The sequence below is a fragment of the Macrosteles quadrilineatus genome, unplaced genomic scaffold (genome assembly GCF_028750875.1).
Source record: "Macrosteles quadrilineatus isolate MER2022 unplaced genomic scaffold, UCM_ALF_1.0 Scaffold_8__2_contigs__length_117827958, whole genome shotgun sequence".
Taxonomy (NCBI): Eukaryota; Metazoa; Arthropoda; class Insecta; order Hemiptera; family Cicadellidae; genus Macrosteles; species Macrosteles quadrilineatus.
The window spans coordinates 8,291,401-8,304,311 of NW_026542601.1; the positions used below are offsets into that span (position 1 = coordinate 8,291,401).

The 12,911-nt window shown below is 32.8% G+C and overlaps 1 protein-coding gene across 1 annotated transcript; it reads right to left on the bottom strand.

Annotated features, from left to right (window-relative positions):
• Positions 1–428: 428 nt before the first annotated feature.
• LOC129000973 (lysosomal aspartic protease-like) lies at positions 429–11,701 on the bottom strand. The gene is made up of 9 exons (XM_054428085.1): positions 11,580–11,701; positions 11,421–11,478; positions 7,722–7,833; positions 6,350–6,492; positions 4,514–4,719; positions 3,892–4,068; positions 2,530–2,695; positions 2,030–2,143; positions 429–789 (listed from the first exon to the last, which is right to left on the bottom strand). Exons 1-9 carry the CDS (start codon positions 11,636–11,638, stop codon positions 505–507), a joined length of 1,320 nt encoding a protein of 439 aa, XP_054284060.1. The 5' UTR covers positions 11,639–11,701; the 3' UTR covers positions 429–504.
• Positions 11,702–12,911: the final 1,210 nt, after the last annotated feature.

Here is a 12,911-nt window from a genome sequence, read left to right on the forward strand (position 1 = left end):
TCCCATACTAAACAATTTCATATCGTCATTAGAAGATGACATGCGATCACAGCGATTCAATGAAATCACCTACTTTAAATTAGTGCTTTGCAGTTTTTGAGCTCGTCTGTCATCATTATTAGCGACACTGTCTCCTTAGGGCTGTGTTAAGTAAAATAGTTTCGTTTGGTTATACGATGTAACTCATAGAATAATTCAAGTTATGCGATGCAACTATTGATTTTAGTTTCATTGCGGTAAGCTTATGCTGAAACTGTTTGAAAAATCTCTTTGAGTGTATAAAATAAGAGTGTTAATTTTATGATTGTTTACATTACTAACAAAAGCTATGTGTGAAGAAAGGGGTATGAAAGATTTCTGTGATAAAATTGAATTAACAATTACTTACTGTTTCTATGAAGTGGTTAAGGTCAAACATTAACTATTCATTTTCTTTGTATAATTTTTTTTATTCATTTTAATTCAGGAGTGCTGAATTTCAACAGCTAGTAGCTATTACAATAGCTAAAAACTGCTGCCGTACATTTCGTCAAATTGTTTTTTATTCATTGGGTGCAGATTTGCATAGGCTTGTTTCCCAGCTAGTCCCGGTTGAATAGGCACGGTTACCTTATCTTGTTTCGCAACCGCAAACGATACCTCTTTATTTTGGAAATCAAAAGAAGTGTAATACTTTTGAAAGAAAGGCAAGCCCAACAATATTTTCTTTTGACCGTCTCCCTCATCTATCTTTTGACTTTCTGCCTCAACTACCTCGTTGAACCTCGAATGACACAGCAAATCTTTCTCCTGAAACAAACGTAATAATTCAGGAAGAATTACATTCCAGATCGGTAGTAGGCTATGGACCCAAAATTACCTCATAGGTATCTAGTATTAAGTTCAACACTTCAAGATCCACTTAAATGTTATTTAATAATAACATAAACACAAACAACAATTTCAATATAATTTTACTCTATGTTTAACAACAATTTTGTTAATTGTGTTGTTAATAACAATATTTTTGTTTTGAGAGAATTTTGCTATGAGTAAACAAAGTTAAAACTTGTTGAGTGTGAGAAGTTTTCCATCATTGACTGTGAAATGCGTTAAATCATTAAAATAAAAGTCACGTCTGTTATTGAACCGCCACGATCGTTAGAGCGGATTATATGGGTCAGTTTTGAAGGGTAGTAAAACATCTGAACCACGCGGGTTCTGAGGTGCATTTCTAAGCTAAGCTTATGAACACTCCTGTCATTTTTGCACATTTCCTTCAGTTACCATAGACAAATTACCTACAGTTACTCCTTAATCAAGCCTGATGACATGTGAAGATTCCTGTTTAACACAATAATGGCGTTGTTAGCGCTTTTTACGCTGTGAACTTTCTTCGTGACACCGTGGAAACTCGGGCTCTTTTCAGGCGTAAGATTAGGCAACCTTTTTGGGGAATACAATTTCGGACTCTTTTCAGGAGCTCCGTTGAAAACGATGAATTACAACGAATGCAGTGAAAACACCAAGCCCTGGAGGACCTCTTCACCGTTCTCAGCGTGAGAGAAGACCTCATAGGAAATTTCTCCCTTCAATAAAATTAAATACCGGTAATCCCCTTCAAGAAGAGGAATTAATTATTGTTTCAAGTAGAAGTTTTGTTATTTTGTTTTTGCTATGAGAAAATATTAATTTGTTTTGTCCCTGTGTAATTGTTGGAGGGTATTGTTATAAATCATAAGATTATTCATTTCGTTATATAAATAATCAACAGTAATTTGTATAGTATACATATTGTGAAAGAACAAAAAATAAATCAAGAAGGACATGAAGAAGACGCGGAGAATATGCAAAGAGGACCGGGACCGGAACGCAGACTTGGAAATTCTACCAGATAGGTACGCATCGCCATTTTCTTACTGAGTTTTCCAAAGACCTCAAAAGTATTTTAATACTATATATATATATATGCGTTTATTTTAATAATATGTTTAATAATATGTATTTGAATGTTTAATAATATGTATTTTAATAATAATAAAACACTTACTATTGAAAATATGTAGTCCTTAGGCTCTAAAACAAGGTTCTGCAATCTACCGTTCTTATCGATGATCTTGAACGATAAATTTGGCAGATTGTCTGGTAGAAGTCGACAAGGATACTAAAACATAAATATAATTTGCTCACGTAAAAATAAGTATTTTTAAGCGATAAAACTTCTTAATATTCCAATATAGTTTGGTCCATGGCAGGAATGCATTATAAATATAAAAAAAATCTTCCAATGACCACGTCAAGTTAAAAGAAGTGAAGGCTGGAGTAGAAAATATAATATTCCGTAATATATTTCTCACATTCAAATAAAAATATCAAAATACAATGCTATCAACACAACATATTCGGATCTAACTAAATTGATTGGTAATTTGTATTTAAATAAACACAATTATTCCCGTCTAAGATAAGGAAATTGACACAATTATTCATGTGAGTGTACCATTCAGGCCAAACTCTGTAGGGTTTCAAAGATAAGACAAATTAACTTACTACATTTTTTCTGGTAAGTATGTCTGCAGGAAATGATCCACGGTTCTCCTTAAAAATGAGCTGTGTCAGCTGTTCCAAAAGATGTTCAGGAATTCCAATTCTTGAAGTACCTGAGTCCGGTAGCAATTGGGTGAAATAACCCAGCTTTTCATCACCAACGTACATCCTGTTGAAGATAAATATTGTTTATCATGAAGAGTGTCCATACAGGGTTGGGCAAAAGTATGAACACCCCCTATTAAAATTTTAAACTAGAAACCCCAAACTCAGCAAACCACTGTATGGCATAAGAGTGCACATTTTTGTTGCTCTTTTTATTTTTATGGGTTGTTGTTTTCATGGTATGTACCAAGGAAACTAAACTCATTATAACCGTAACAAGAAACTAAAAACTACTTTTTGGTCGGTACTGAATGACAATTTTGCCCGGCATCTAAAATTGGGGTATTTTTAGGGACAGCTAAAAAAGAAAATACAAAGTAGGGAAGTGACACCTCATATTATAGGCTATTATATTGAAAAGAGTATCGGCAAAATCAGGAGGTCTCTGTCTCAACTCAATACAAAATGGTGGCAGTTTTTGTTTTTCATCAACCTCAGAGACTCCACTTACACATTAATAACCTTATCCAAGATTGACATTTTAACAGGGTGTACCAGGAAAGCTTCTTCCTTTATAAGAAATAAGTGTTCTTTTTAGATGGTTTGAGATAGAGACCTGTGATTTTCGCCGATATTCTTTTCAACTGATAAATTTTATAATAAGGACACTTGATGGTGCTTTGTATATTAACATTTTTGCTGTCCCCAAAATACTTCATTTGGGCGTGCTGGGCAAAATTAACATATCGATCTGTTGTAGATTGAAAGACTAAAACCATTAAAACACGAAATTACCTTTAGTTAGGCTTTATTGGATAAAGAATCTAGCATGATATACAAGCTAACAATATGAAACAACTAACATCAAAGTAAAAAAAAAACAATTTCTAAACATTTGAAGAGATGTTACAATCCTCAGCCTTATCGACCCTTACCACCCTTGATAAGGCCTAGTATTCTAGAGGAAACTTCCTCACAACAGTTACTAAAGCATATTAATTATGGGTATGTATACAGGTAAACGTTTATGTAGTTTCACAAATCCAGACCGAAATGAAGTTGTCTTGCAAACGGTTAAATACCGAGGTGCGAGTAAAATGAGTGCGAGAAAGTAAAATGCGTGCGGGAAAGTAAGTAAGTGCAGGAATCAGCTACTTTGCGTGTTATAATCAGTGCAGGAAAACCTGCTTTGTTAGTTAGTGCACATGTAGAAAAAAAAATTTAGATAGGTATTCTGGAATTAATTTATTTCATAGTTACCCTTCCATTTGTATATCCCACGCCGTAAAAAACATACTGTCCATGCGTTTCTTTGGCTTAACCTTGGCTGTGATAATGGGGTGTTGTTCATCCACGTACTTTTTGTTGAACCCTCCAAAATACAACTCCCCGCTATGAGATGCGAAATAATCCCGCACAGACCGATCTTCAACAATTCTGAAAAATAATAAGTACATTGATAATATATCGTGTTGTTCTTCATGAGGAGCCCAGGGGAATTTAAACTTGGCAAAAGTATCGTTTAGTAAGGAGGTGAGGTATGAGTTATTTTAATGCACTTCCCTGTGGATTATGTTAGGTCAGTTTAAGCTTGAGTTTAAGCAAAGATTCAAATTAGGAATGGGATGGCTATCTGGAAAATAAAATAATTATATGCAGAAGAAAATTGCGTATCTCATTTGCATCAAGATTTTACTTTTAAGTTCTCACAATTTTGGATGGTTGATAATGATAATGAGGAACGATGTTAAGGGTAGATAATAGGGGAAACAGATAAATGCAAACCTGTTTTTCCAAACTATTTAATTTTAGAATTTAAATTTATTTCCTATAGAAATATTTTAACATACGTGGGATACTGGAGAATTTGTATACAACTCACCTCTCTGCAAAGTAACTCACTGCACCGCATACTTCAGCCTGTGAAATTATAGTTTCAAGAGGTGATATAATTGGATTTTTCAAATGACTTCCCATGGTGAAACCGAGCCCAAATACAGCATCGGATTCCTCTGGATTGTATTCTTCTATTTCGTCTGCAAGGCCAAACATGGTTTTGACTTGAATCTTTTGATTTCCATCACCTATCTGCAAATTCAGTTACGGGACGCTTTAACAATGCACTTCACAAAGTAATAACAAACCATCTAATCTAGAAGTGGTTTAAAAGTTGATGGTACCCTAGTACACTGAGGGTATAAAATGAGATGTACAAAAAAAGTAAAAAGCACAAAAATAGTTAGGATGTATTTGTGTGTTTAACACAGTGAGGAGTTTGTTTTATATCAAATTGTCTAATTAATGTGAGTGTTTTGACTATTAATGGTTTTTGAGATTTTGACGTATTCTTTGAAGAATTGAAATAAAAACAATTGGACATACTAATACATTGAGATGTTTGTTATAATACAGCGTGGAGCACATGGACAGCCTCACTCACGTGGATCTCAGGCTGTTTAGGTGCGTAGTAATCGACCATTTATCACAATGGCTTAAACCGAACAGTTATACTGACTTTTCTGTTTGTAAAAAACACATACTGCATTGCTTGAATGGTGTTCGGTCTAAGCCATGATGACAAAACGAACCAGAAAGTATCCCCATACCACCAACCCAGTCCGAGCACTAAGCAAGTGAAACTGCTTAATTCATTTTGCCCCACCCTGTATATAGTGGGGAGCGAGCTGGCGTAGTGGGAGCGCGGGACTCCAGTCCCTGAGGTCCCGGGTTCGATCCCCGCCAAGTTACCAATGGATTTTTTCTAAGTGATAATGCCGCATCCCTTGGTCTAGCCTGAAGTAATGTGAAAAACAATCCCAGGCTCGTACTAAATTTACATTTTTTAATCCATCATAAATATAATTAAAATGTATTTCAATTTGTTATTGTTTCATTATGTACGAAATAAATGTTTACTCTGTACATTGTCATATTTTTACACATTTTCATCACTTGAGGTGAGAAGGCCCCTAACAATTTAAAAATAAAAGCCAACTTCACTTCAAGTATAAACTACACCTAACATTCCGTAAAGAGATTATATTGACAACTTTATGTAATTGATAAGGCTGAGACAACTAACTGACATCCCCCATGTCTTGGAATTCCAGCTTTAACAGTAACCCTACAACCAATTTCTCAAAACTGTGCTAGAGGGTTATCATTAGCACATAAGTACAATATGAACTGGCGTGACGTGACGAAGGAAAAATCAAACTAACTGTAACGTATATACCTCCCTTTGAAGTTAGAAAATGTCTTCGCAACAAACAGATAAAAAAAACAAAATCATAGATTAATCTGCATTACACTGATGAAATCACGAAAGTGTTTAACTTCAAAAGATCCACGAATACGATTTTAATACTATTTAAAGGTTCTTCCAAAGGAAAGAGATACCAGATAACATACTATCTCCGATGACGTACGGTTAGGGAAATATTTTATTCATGAATGATCAACCATATTTGAACTGACGCAATTAGTATCATTATTGTTTTTACACTTATTATAAAATATGTATAATTTCACACAATTTATAGCAGTTAGATGAATTAGCGTAAGCCTTGAAAGTAACCGTCGATTTCGACGGGTTTCACCTAGTAAGTAAATAATCAATTTAACTATTTTAGGTCATATCCAAAGGTTTTACAGCATAAAGTTTACTACTGTATAACCAAAATTTAAACTAAGGATATATGTATTTTGTTGGCAATACCGTCATAACATCTAATGCCAGCTTTCCACTTCTCATCCCTCTGCCATACTCGGTTTTGAAATTTGGATCTCCATCAATGTTTAGTGGTTCATATGTACTGCTTTGACGATAGTCAAATGTGTTGGGTTGGTACTGGGACTGAGCTAAAAATGTATTACTTATTAGAGCTGACAGATCACAGACTTGCCATAAACAAATCTTACACATGGTTTGATGCCGAACAGAAATGAAAGAGTCCCAAAAGTAATAGGGTCATATTTTAAGAAAGAAAATATACGATAAATGAATTTAAAATAAAATGACAATGATTTTAGATTACTTCAATCTGCATATCAAACAATTTATAGGTTAAACATTTTCAACTTCAAAATGTATACAGGGTGTTTTTTTTTAAACTTGCATCTTTATTTATGTAAAAACCGCAATAGATAGAAATAGTCAGTTTGCGGGACTCATTTATTGACTTTGGGGGCACAATTTTTTTGAATTCAATGTTACATTCACATTCCCCCTTTCCCCCCCTGCCCCCAATTTTTTTTTTTAAATAGCAAGGTACCCCTTGTAACATATCAAATAAAAAAAGCATGAAAAAAGAAAATGTTTGATGAAAAAAAACATTGAAAATCGGTTTATAAACTTGTGAGATATCCCCCCCTCCCCACCGGGAACTTAATTTTTTTTAATAGCAAGGTACCCCTTGTGCCATATCAAATGAAAGAGCATGAAAAAAGAACATGTTTGGTGAAAAAAAATTGAAAATCGGCTCATGAATTTGTAAGATAATCCCCCCCTTTTCCCCTACCCATAACTTTTTTTTAAATAGCAAGGTACCCCCCCTTGTGACGTATCAAATGAAAAATAAATGTCACCAAAAATTTTCTTTTTTCATGCTCTTTCATTTGATATGACACAAGGGGTACCTTGCGATTAAAAAAAATTAAGTTCCGGGTAGGGGGGAGGGATATATCTCGCAAATTTATGAACCGATTTTCAATTTTTTTTTCATTAAACATTTTCTTTTTTCATGCTCTTTTATTTGATATGTCACAAGGGGTACCTTGCTATTTAAAAAAGTTAAGTTGGGGTAAGGGGGGAAAGGGGGGGGGAATATGAATGTAACGTTGAATTAAAAAAAAATTGGGCCCCTACGTCAATAGATGATTCCCGCAAACTGCATATTTCTATCTATTGCGGTTTTTACATAAATAAAGATGCAAGTTTAAAAAAAAAAAACACCCTGTATATACAAAATATAGTTATTTTTTAAGGAATGTTGGATAACATTGGAAACATGCCCAAATAAGACGAGTTGTATTATTAGACTTTCACATAAATAAATGGGTAAATATATAAAATAATTTCATGAGCTTACCTATATTTGAGAAATCCTTGTTAATGAGGATTAAATCCACTGACCCTGTATCGAAAGTCACTCTGAATGGTTGAGCTGGCGTTCCCATACCGATGTGAGCATAGTAAACGAACTAAGAAACACAAATGAGTTGTATTTTTACAGTTTAGTTAGAAATCTTAGTAACACAATAGAACAATGATGTCCATTCCTCCAAAATCGCACTGTACAAAAGCTATGAATGTCTAATAACAAATGGCTCTAGAACACAGCTTCCTGCAATGAACTGCGATCTAACTACTGTTTTCATTTGTGCACTTTTATTTGGATATAATACAGGGTTATTCTAAATGATGGACCCATTTTTAATGCTTTATAATTTTTATACTATTAAACTTACCGCTATAAAATACACATCAAACGAAAAAGCAACTCAAAGAATTTATGCCTTCCGAAGACACATCATTTAACAAAATCGATCCAGCTGAACTGTAGATTTAATTGTACAAAGTTAAAAAGTAATTTCCAACTTTTTTTACCACTAGAAATTTGGAGGTTACTTGACGTGTTTTGCAAATAACTTTTAAATGGTGAGGAAATCGACCAAAGTGGAAGGTATTATTCCGAAATAGAATAAAATTTCCTACAATCTACTATTACGCATATCTTGAAAATACTCAATAAATGTAGCCTAAATTTGGCTTAAAATAAAAAAGTGTGAAATTTAATGTTTGCTATGTTTATTGTCTACATTGAAGACGGGGATTTTCATTTTTTTTTTCATTTTGAGGCAATTTTTGGTACCTTTCTTGAGTATTTTCAAAAAATGCCTAGTAGTAGATTGTAGGAACTTTTATTCTCTTTCGGAATATTACCTTCCACTTTGGTCGATTTCCTCACCATTTAAAAGTTATTTGCAAAAACGTCAAGTAACCTCCAAATTTCTAGTGGTAAAAAAGTTTGAGATTACTTTTTAACTTTGTACAATTAAATCTACAGTTCTGTTGGATCGATTTTTTTAAGATGTGTCTTTGGAAGGCATAAACTCTTTGAGTTGCTTTTTCGTTTAATGTGTATTTTATAGCGGTAAGTTTAATAGTATAAAAATTATAAAGCATTAAAAATGGGTCTATCATTTAGAATAACCCTGTATAACAACATAATTACAAACTAAAAAAAAATGTTCATTATTTACATTATTTATTTCTGCTTTTAAAACGAATATATTTAACATTTAATAACCAATTATACAACTTTTCACATAACATCTGGAAATTGACAAAGAACTTTCATATTTATTTTAAATATTTCAAATTTATTTTGCGTTTTCTTAAGATTTAAACAATTGTTTCTAATATTTCTCCCTAACATGTAATTGTTTTTTTACTCATGTATTCATACTGAAGTCTGAAATGAGTTAAACGAAAATGAAGGGTTCGCAAAAGGTATGGCAAACATTTCTTAGAAAGTAGAACTTTCTTGGATTTGGTTTTTGTCGTGTATGTAAGTACGATACGTGTCCCCTCCCAGGAAACCCACGTTCTCCTATTTTACATTACTAAACGGTTTCAAATTGTACTAACTTTCGACTATTTAAAACGATACAATTATGTCCAAAACTGGTCCAAAAATGGTCATTGAACTTGATTGGAAATTAAAGTGGGAACAGATTTCGTTATATCTGTACACAATATAATTTTTTATTCACGATGTTTGTATAGGATATAAATCGATAAGTCCCTTTGAGAAAATCTGTTGACCATAACATACTGTATTTTAGAGCGAACCAACTAAATATAATCTTCCTCATTGTTGAAAAAGTAATAAAAAAATAAAGCTGCAGTTGTTGTTCTTGTGTATCACCTGAAGCTAACTCAAGCGCTGTAAACTTGAGTTAAACCAGTTAAACCAGCTCAGCGCAACAATTTGCACACCAATCGTTTCAAGCTATCCATGAGAATTTTCTGAACCACTAAATCAAATGATTTTTAACACTACAAATAACAGTTCATTATTCATAACTTATTATTTCATGTTTTTTTACAATTACTTGCGTTTTGCGACGATACGAAATCGATTAGATAGTTCAGTTGTGTTTCATCAAGTCAACAATATTTATTTAGTTTATTTAATGTTGCCTTGAGTAGACTCAAACTCTAAACTATCCTAAAACATTATTAATTTTAAGTAATTCATTAGTCTAATAATTGTAATTTATTTCTCAAAAACTAAAACAAACTGAATCAGAATAATGGGACTTCTTGTGCAGTTCACCCGAACTTATTAATACTTACTAATCTGGTTTGGATTCATGAATAGTGGCACAACTATACTTTGATTAGGAGAAGTATAACTATCTGTGAGTTTACTTAATTTCTCTATAGGGAAGTAGCTACCGTAGGTCTCATGGTAAGACCTAGGCCCGGGACCGATTTACTTTTCCGTTTTGATGTCCCAAGAGGCCAAAAATACTATTAGTCAAAATTTGTATACATGTACATTTATATCTATATCTTTTTATATATAATAAGGATGATTGTGATTAGGGCTACTACTATATAAATAATTGAAAACATTATAAAAACATTAGTACCCTTTTAAATTATTTTAATTAATAAACTTTATATATATATATATATATATATATGTTAGTGTGTGTGTCCATGAACAAGATAACTTGAGTAATCTTTGTCCGATTTTGATGAAATTTGGTTTAAATTTGTAAGGGGGGATAAACTTGAATGAGTTCGCGAACCAGCATAATTAGACCACGGAAGTATGGGAACGGGGTTTTACGGGGGGTTTTATGGAGTAAAAATTCCCAATTTCTCTCTACACCTTTTTAAAGATCTTAAAATACAAATGATTTAGTATATCAAAGTGTTTTTGTACGGTCATTGGTAACGGAGAAAATTCAAAAAATTGTAGTTTTAAAATTCCCATGTTATTCTTATGGAGAATATCGTAAAATAATGTAGTTGTCTTGTTTATGGAATATATTTTTATCAAACTTGGCAGATTTATTTATTTTATACTAAGCTATTATTACTTTAATAAAAAAAACACACCCCTGTAGCAAACCTAGGTACTCGTTAAACATAAATGTTAATTTAATAGATTAATTGAAAACCAATCCAGGCAAATGGAAATTCACTTAGTCGGCAGGTTTGCTGCAGCGGGAATATTATAAGTACAGCATAGTCATAACAATCTTTGCTTTGTAAGTAATATGTTTGCTTGTGTCCGGAAAGATTTTTACTGCAAAAATAGATCACACAACTAACCAAAAACTGATGGCAACTACATTTTTAGAATAGAGAACTTGTTGGATAAAACTCAGTTTATATTTCTTGTAATAGTAACACAATTTTGGCTAGGATGAACCTTTTCGGGCTGGGTTAGTGGCAACGTGTTTCTCAAATATATGCTTTTAATTGCATGTACTACTCGACCCATACTCTCATACAAGACATCGACTCCTTGATCGTCCCTTGTGCAATGTAAAGAATTAATAACTATATTCTTGTTCTTCCTGTGAAAGTCTGTAGGTTGATATAAACGTTGTTTACATGACAGTATAACAGGTTATTTTATCGAAGTTAGCAAAACACGTCCAGTGAACTTCTACTGAAATGTTCAATGATAATTTATTTATTAATTTCCAACTAGGTGATATTTTGTTTGTAGTTAAGCGAGTACACACATAAAAGTAGCACTTACGTTATTGTGGTTATCCTGAGGGACGGGAACCTCCCGACCTGTTAGTTTCATTTCCACACTGTAAAATACAAAAATAATTAATAATTTTATAAAATACGTAAAAATAAAACTTCAGAACAAATATAATATTTCTAATACAAACGCAAAGTAAATACTCACTCGCATCCAAAAACGCACATGAAATGGAGAACGCTTACACAAAGAATTCTCCATATCATTTTTGTGATAGATTCTGATACTGTAAGCTGGCTGGTTGAGCGCCTAATGCTTGTAATGCACAGATGAATTCTGTCAAGTAGTCAATTTGTTTGCATTCTACGCCATAGTTTAATTTGAAATATGTTTTAGCAGTTGTTTAACTTGTTATCGTCAAAAACGCCACTCATAACCTTCAAACTCGCTTGGTTTACATGTAACACCAAAAGAGTAAACTTGGAATTAAAACGTTAAATTCATAAAGTAAAAATCAAATTAGTCGTGACTTGGCATTGGTCAATGCAAAGTGTTCCATGTTTATTAAACTACATAAGACCAGGTCGTAGCGTAAGAACAAAACAAAAACCAATAAAAAATATAAACATAAAACTCAATCGTATAAACAAATAGGAGAACTACACAGGTTGAGCTGGACCGAAGCTGCTTGTTTATGGATATATTTTGATGAACCTTGGCAAATTCATTTATTTTTCTAAGCTAATAAAATGTTAACAAGAAACACACCTTATAAGCAAACCTAAGTAGTTTCAAAACATACATAATATTTCAATAGGAAATCAATGTGAAACGTAAAAAAAAATAAGTGAAAATCCAATTAGGTAATTGGAAATGCAGGTTCGACATAGCAAGAATATTTTTTTGTTAGGGAGTTTATTCAGTTTATTAAGTACGTATTTCGGAAGTAATAGAAAGAGCAAGAACTACTAAAATGTAATAAAGTGCTGTAAGCACTTGTGCAGTATGTTTTTAACCAAGTTTTTTTGAGCTATGTACTTTTATCATGTAAAATATACATACTTGTTAAATATTTAGTAATTTAAATCAAGTAATTTACCAAAATATAATTAAATAACATATGAACAATAATAGCACAATAAAATATAATAATAATCAAGTAAGACACTTACTACGCTCGGCCACTCTATTGGGGTAGCAACAAATGCGGCGTGGTCGCGCCTCTGATCGAGTTTTATACACACTTTTGGTATGTAGATTCTCACGAACTGCTAGACGACAGCGTCATGGGTGAATAAATATTTAAAAGTTTGTGACCATCCGCTGCACTGTCTCATCTATCTCATCGGAGCCAGAATTTTGATTTAGACCTCAGGGCTCTGACCACAGGACTTCCAAGTTTTAATGTTATTCATATGGAGGAGATTTTTATTTATGGTTTATCAATACCATGCCATCTTTTAGAACATTTTCATTTTAAGAATCTGTCTCAAAATGTTTGTGTTTGCTTACTATGTATTAAGATTAAAATATTTCTAG